Source organism: Miscanthus floridulus, chromosome 18 (genome assembly GCF_019320115.1).
Source record: "Miscanthus floridulus cultivar M001 chromosome 18, ASM1932011v1, whole genome shotgun sequence".
Taxonomy (NCBI): Eukaryota; Viridiplantae; Streptophyta; class Magnoliopsida; order Poales; family Poaceae; genus Miscanthus; species Miscanthus floridulus.
In genome coordinates this window covers 87,559,266-87,566,416 of record NC_089597.1, presented here as the reverse complement: position 1 = coordinate 87,566,416, position 7,151 = coordinate 87,559,266, and the positions used below count along the sequence as shown (strand labels likewise).

At 43.8% G+C, this 7,151-nt stretch overlaps 1 protein-coding gene across 1 annotated transcript; it reads left to right on the top strand.

Moving 5' to 3' along the window:
* Positions 1–1,412: 1,412 nt before the first annotated feature.
* Positions 1,413–7,113, top strand: LOC136520057 (U-box domain-containing protein 34-like). The gene is made up of 9 exons (XM_066513461.1): positions 1,413–2,121; positions 2,244–2,371; positions 2,449–2,564; positions 4,249–4,370; positions 4,467–4,795; positions 4,920–5,021; positions 5,257–5,685; positions 5,892–6,632; positions 6,714–7,113. Exons 1-9 carry the CDS (start codon positions 1,932–1,934, stop codon positions 6,894–6,896), a joined length of 2,340 nt encoding a protein of 779 aa, XP_066369558.1. The 5' UTR covers positions 1,413–1,931; the 3' UTR covers positions 6,897–7,113.
* The last annotated feature ends 38 nt before the right edge of the window (positions 7,114–7,151 follow it).

Genomic DNA, 7,151 nt, shown 5'->3' with positions numbered 1-7,151 from the left:
CCCGTATGACAGAGATAGGCAGTGGCGCAGCGCTAGATGGGTGCGTGCAGAGTTTGCGTGCCCACGAGTCAGAGCGCGTGGGGAGCAGCCACCTGCTGCAACATAATGAAACCAGGTGAATCAATTGAAACATACGTTTGCAACATATGTGTATAACCACTGCAATATATGTAACATCTCGATAAAACACTTGCAACATACGTCTGAATAGGTGAAACATTTGGAACATATACTTACAACATACATGTATAGCCACTGCAACATATGTAACATATTGATAAAACACATGCAACATTCAGATGAAATAGCTGAAACATTTGAAAAACACACTTGCAACATATGTGTATAGCCGATTTAAAAAAAATATACATGTATAGCCACTGCAACATATGCAACATACATATGAAACACTTGCAACATACGTTTAAAACATATACTTTCAATACATGTGTATAGCAATTGCAACATATGCAACAACAGATCTACTTTTACAACATCTAAATGAAACATATACAACGTACATGCATCTGAAATGCATGAAACATACGGTTACGACATGTGCTCATTTACTTGCTGCTGCTCAATGAAGGCTCATTGATGTGAGCGCGGGGGAGCGCAGCGTGAGGCGCCGGTGGCGCGCGGTGTGAGGCACAAGGTGCGGACATCGTGCAGCGCAAGGCACGGGCGGGGTGCGTGGCACGAGGTGGCTCCCATGTGAGGCATAGGGGCGTGCGGTGCGAAGCGGATCCGGCACGAGGCGCGGGGTGGTTCCGTCCCGATAGAAGCGTTCATATTTTTTTAATAATGGGCCGGTCAGACCTAGTCCATAGGTTCAGTAAAGGCCCGCGTTCGGCCGGACAACCGCTCGGTACAGAGCATTACTAGCTAATAAATCTTGCTTGACCATATGGATTATGGGTAAGAGTGGGTTGATATGCACGAATCACAAAAGCCAACTGAGCAGTAGGATAAGGGGTGAGCGCGCCCCTAGTTGTGAAAATTGTAAGTTGGAGACAATGTACTCGACCTCTTGGGCGTCAAGGCCAACCTTCAGCGACCATCCGAGATCACGAACAGTCCGTATCCTTTATCACCCTGTTCGCTTAAACTTATCAGCTGTACCGTTTCAGCGAAATAACAATGTTTTTCTCTCACAACAAATCAGCATGAGCATCAGCCGTTTTTTCTAGCCAGCTAAATAGGGCCTATATCTAGTTTATTAATTTGAGTATAGTTTCTTATCTCTTCTTGGCTCATGCATGCATGCTCAAACCGATTCCATGATCTGTTCGCTTGAGCTGTTTTTCAGCCATAGAACAATATTTTTCTCTCACAACATTTGAGCATAAGCATCAGCATAAGTCGAATTTCAACATCCTGAAACCCGAATCGAATAAACTAAAACCCCTTAATACAGTGGAAAGAGATTCAAACTTCGTGGTCAAACTGGATAGTCGAAACTCGAAAGAAGTGAGATCGAGATCCACGAATTTATTTTACTTACAATTTCTTCAAACCATCTTCAAACATCCTGTCCTGCAGGAATCCCCACCGTCCAACAAGATAAAGCTCAACCTCCCGAAACTGCCGACCAAAACGAAACAAACACTCCGCTGCACTGCAGCAGCTCCACCCTTCATCCGGATCTCACTCACGAGAAGAACTCGCCACCACGCGCAATCCTCCCCCGGTCCCACCGGGGGCCCCACGGAAGACGGCCCGGCCACCACGTCACCATCGGGTCGCGATGACTGCCGTCGAAACATCCATTGAACGAACGAGCTCATCATCATTAAACCGCCCCGTGCTCTCGAAGGAACCCGCCCGCCCGGCCGTTGCTTCCCCGCCGCTCCCGCCGCCGCAGACCGCACCAGCTCAGCTGAGTTGACTTCGCCACCTCCTCTCCTCCTCCTCCGGCGCCGCAGGGAGGGATGGAGGGTTCGTCGTCCACGCCGGGCGACGGCGGGGGCGGCTTCCAGTTCCAGGTCGCGGTGGCCGTGCGCGGGGACGGCCGCGCCAGCCGCCGAGCCGCGCGGTGGGCCGCCGCCAGCCTTGTCCCGGCCGGCGGCAGCGTCGCGCTCGTCCACGTCATCCCGCCCGTCTCCTTCGTGCCGTCTCCATGTAAGGATCACTTCACTTCCAGCCCTCCCTCCTACCTCCCCATCCTCGATCGAGTCCTTTGGGTTCCAAATGGCAGCGACCTGACGTTGGGCTCCTCCACGGTTTCTCTCGGTGTGGCGAAGCGGGGGAGAGGGTGCCGGTGGACAAGATGGAGCGGGAGGTGGTGGAGATGTACGCGCAGGACTGCCGCGGGCGCGCGCAGGAGGTCTTCCCCCCCTTCCGCCGCCTCGTCGGCCGCGGCGGCAGAACCGTGAGTGACCCCACGCGTTTCACTCTGCATCGTAGCTTTGCTGGTACTGCGTCGTTTCTGATCGACTGAATTCGCAGGTGGAGACGGTGGTTCTGGAAGGGGATAGCGTCGCGGAGGCGCTGGTGAAGTACGTGGCGGAGTCAGGCGTCCGTAGTCTCGTGCTCGGATCCGCCACACTCAGCTGGTTCCGGAGGTGAGGATTTAATTCTGTTAACATTTTCTCCTGGCACAGAAGGTGGTTGGAATTTTCACTTTTGACAAACCAATGCCGATGTTGTTCGGATTTACTACTATTTATTAGGGAATTGCTGTTAAATTTTGCTGAAATGAAATAAAATAAAGGACACAAGGAGCAAAAAGGAGTGCCCTTTTTGGCGATAGTGTCCCCTTTTTGGAGGTAGTGAGATGAGCTTCATTCTGTCAGCCTAACGGTTTGGCATGCAACAGGGACATAGGGTCGTAGATGAACAAACATTTCCTCACGATTGAGCGTCATTTCTGTCCAAGGCTAGCACTTTTTGCAAATCTCTCCAAGCACAAAGGCTAGAATTTTGCTTTTGAGAACCCCAAAAGTGATGTGATGGATCATGGGCTATCAACGGTTTAGCCTTTTTCCTATCCTAATTAAAACAAAAGGAAAGCAAGGGAGCAAAAAGGGGATAGTGACTTAGTGAGATGCGCGCGCGCATTTGGCATAGTGAGATGTGTACAAGCACTGCTACTCTGCTAGGGAACAAAAGGAAAACAAAACTCAAAATATAAACAGACAAACCTTTTGAGATAGTGGGATGTGCGCGCAGCATTTGTCTTTGGAAAGCTGGGTGCATGAACGTACGTTGGATTGATCTTATTTTTTATGAAGACCAACCTCTTTTAAGCCCCTTTATGTTTTTGAGTAAAATATGATAGGACTAACCTATTGTCCCTTGGCAAGAGTGGCAGCAGGTATGGTCCTATTTGATGCTTATCTGTGCAAGTTATGCAGGACTAGTACAACTGATCTCTGCTTTTTGTTCCAACTGAGCAGTTGGTTGATAATTTCTTGTTGACCACCTTGAGGAATGCATTGGAAAAAAGATAGAGAGTGTCCATATTGGGATATTTTGCCACAAAAAGGCTCAGCAGTACCTAGTGCTTATCCTCTTTTTCTAAATTTGTGATCACCTCAAAAGATGTACATGCAAGATGGAAAAGAATTGTTCTTGGAAGGCATAAAACTACCCTCTTGAGCGTCCCACATCAGACATCACAATTCACAACTCACATACCTTTGCTAACAATTCTTTTTTGTGCAAAGGTTGCTTTGATCAGTTCTCATAAATATATTTCTGTGAAGCTAGAAGATGTCATTTGCAAAGCAGGATTAGCAGCTGGTTTCTTTTTTCCTTTTTCAGTTGTATAGTTTGGTGCATTATGTTCCTCAACTGCCACATCTTTTTGGTGGATCTACTTTTGTTGCTTGTGGTAGCCTTCTAGACCCCTTAATTATTTTTTTCTGGTAGCTGTCCATCTAATGATTCTGTACCAACTCCTATCAAACTGAAAAACTAAAATTCCAGTTTAAACCTTGTACTTGCCATGTTGTGCTCTGCGTTTTCAATATGACTATGTGACATTTCTGCATGTATAGCCGTGTCAATATATATTACTTAGGAATAACATTTCAATGTTGCTTGGCTGAACCCATTATCGACTTCAAATGCATATTAATAACTAAAATATATTTGTTGTTATTTTTTTTAAATGGAAATGGGCGTTACCCAGTTTGAAAGAAGAGGAAGAACTAAAATAATGGGTTTGTCTGTTTATATTCTGAACTTTGTCACCATCGATTTTTAGCCAATCATTGACAAATGGTGCTATTATTCCCTTTTCAGGATTTTACGGCTCCAAGATGTGCCTTTTACAGTTCTGAAAACTGTGCCAAGTTTCTGCAACATATTTGTCGTGTCCCGGCGCAGATTAACAATAAAAATTGCAAATCAGGCTCGAAATAGCAGTATGTATTGCTCAGTTTCCTTTCCTTCAATACTTTTGTCTTTGTTTACTATTCGTTTTGAGTTTCTTTTTTCCCCAAATATATGTTTCTTTACAGAGTCGAACGCTTCTATTCGGATTCAGTCAATAAGTCATAAAGCATTTGATCAAATACAGAGGGACTGGTTGCAAGACAAACAGGCTTTGAATAATCTGGCTGATGATGAGATACCAAAATATTCTGGAAATTCTAGTTCAGGCTCATTCTCTCAAGTCTGCAGTTCTCTAAGCACTTCTTCCAATGCCATTAAAAGTTCAGAAAGTCATAGAAGAGGTTTTTTAGGAAGCTTAGGTCGAAGGACACCAGGGAGAGAAAGGAACAAAGATTTTGATGCTATTAGCCAATTGAAGGAAGTTCATTATGTTGCCTTAAGCTCAGTTGAAGAGGTCAGAGCTTTTTTCCATCCTTAAGAACATTCTGGCTAGTGCTCACTTTCAGATACATCAATTCATTTCTGGAAATACTCTAAAATTCAGTACCACTGACTTTGTTTTCTGGCTTCATTTCCAGTACCAACATATAGATGAAGAAGAAAAACTGAGGAAGGAGCTGAAGGATACTTTGATGGTGTATGACAGAGCTTGTGGAAATCTCGCCCATGCTAAGAAAAAGGTCAGTGATGCATGATAGTACACTACTTGGCCCTTAAAAGTAAAGTTTTATTTTAAAAATCTGTCTGTTGATTCACTATGAGGCATTCTTATTTACGCTTAACTATCCAAGGTTGATAATGATCTCATGATTTAGCTGGTACAGTCCAAACTTAAGTCTTTCATTTAGTATCCTTGGTTCCCCCCTCCGACAGAGGATTTTTACTTATATGCCTATTTAATTTTTATTGTTTCAGATTCAGTTACTTTCTAGTGAGTGCTGTGATGATGTGAATAAGGTGCAAGACGCACTGCAGAGAGAGGAAATGTTGAAACAGACGGTTGCAGATGAGAAAACCAAACATTTAGAAGCAATTGGAGCAGTTGAGATGGCAAAAAATGCATTTACACACGAGACCTATTCCAAGCACCAGGCTGAAATATTAGCTAACATGGTGTCTATTGAGAATGCTAAGGTTGTGGATGTCCTTTTATCAACGGGCAAAAGTTGCAGGCAGTACTCGAAACATGAAATAGAGCTTGCCACTGATTACTTTTCTGATGCAAAGAAGATTGGTGAGGGTGGCTATGGGAACGTATACAGGTGTACCCTTGACCACACTGAAGTAGCTGTAAAAGTTATTCAACAAGATTCCACCGATAAGATTGATGAGTTCTTGAGAGAGGTACGCTGATTTATATGTTTCTAATTTTCTCATTGGACATAGTCAATTACTTTTTTTTTTCTAAATTTTGAAACCTCAAGTTGCATGTATGTGTGTTTTTTTTGGCCTTTTTCAAACTTGCTACATTTTGTACCAGCTGTACTATGTCATAAACATAACATACCATGCGGTTAAATGATTCATTACATTGATCTATTGTGTGACAGGTGGAGATTCTCAGTCAACTTCACCATCCCAATTTGGTTTTACTGCTTGGTTTTTGTCCTGAAATTGGATGCCTTGTGTATGAATACATGGAGAATGGGAGTTTAGAAGATCTACTTATCAACAATAAAGGGCAGCCACTCCATTGGTTTCTTCGATTCCAAATTATCTTTGATGTTGCTTGTGGGCTTGCTTTCTTGCATGGGACGAAACCAGAGCCCATTGTCCATCGTGACCTAAAGCCTGGGAACATCTTGCTGGACAAGAATTATGTAAGCAAAATTGGTGATGTTGGTTTTGCAAAGCTCATATCAGATCTTGTGCCAGAAGGGTTCACAGAGTACAGAGACACTGTCATCGCTGGCACACTGTATTACATGGATCCCGAGTACCAATTAACTGGGACAATTCGACCAAAATCAGATCTTTATGCTTTGGGTATTATCATTCTTCAACTACTAACTGGCAAGCGTCCACATGGGCTGGTAAGTAGTGTAGAAGAGGCAATTAAAAGGGGGATATTATCAGATATCCTCGACAAGTCTCAGCCTGATTGGCCAATTGCTGAGGCCGAGATGTTGGCAAAACTTGGGTTGTGGTGTACAGCCTTAAAATGCAGGGACAGACCTAACCTTGAGTCGGAAGTGCTTCCAGAGCTCGAAAATATCCTAAGCAGGGTTACTGTTTCTCTCAAACTCGAAAATATCCTTGCACCAAGCCACTTCTTCTGTCCGATACTGCAGGTAAAATTAGCTAGGTACTTTACATCAACAGTTCCATTTACCCGTTTGCCACTCTAGCTAAATGGAAGAATTTTGATGCAGGAGATAATGGAACATCCTTACGTTGCTGCTGATGGGCACACCTATGAGCACAGGGCAATCAAAGCTTGGCTCGAAAAATACAAGATATCCCCAGTGACAAATCAGAGGCTTCCACAATTATCCATAATTCCTAACCATTCCTTGCATGCGGCAATACAACAATGGAAGTTACGGACATCTTAACAAAGGCATGAGATGACTGTTTTGTTTGTTGTATATAGTTTGATTCATCACTGTCCTTTTGAGTTAAGATGTAAATAAAGAGCAATAGTTCTATAGTGAAAGAAGATAGTATTGTAGGAATAAGTTGTGTTAATAGTCTAGATTTGTTAGAGCTGGTTTAGGCTAAATGGCCTATATCTTGTACTCAAACAATTGAAGTTACAACTGAATTCAGTTCTGGGATGCTGTATGTTTTTGTAGCTATAGCCTACAATA

Coding starts and splice junctions, on each gene's coding strand:
- LOC136520057 (XM_066513461.1), top strand. CDS start 1,932: ATGGAGGGTTCGTCGTCCACGCCGGGCGACGGCGGGGGCGGCTTCCAG. Junction 4,796..4,919: donor CCTTAAGCTCAGTTGAAGAG/GTCAGAGCTTTT, acceptor CTTCATTTCCAG/TACCAACATATAGATGAAGA. Junction 5,686..5,891: donor TTGATGAGTTCTTGAGAGAG/GTACGCTGATTT, acceptor ATTGTGTGACAG/GTGGAGATTCTCAGTCAACT.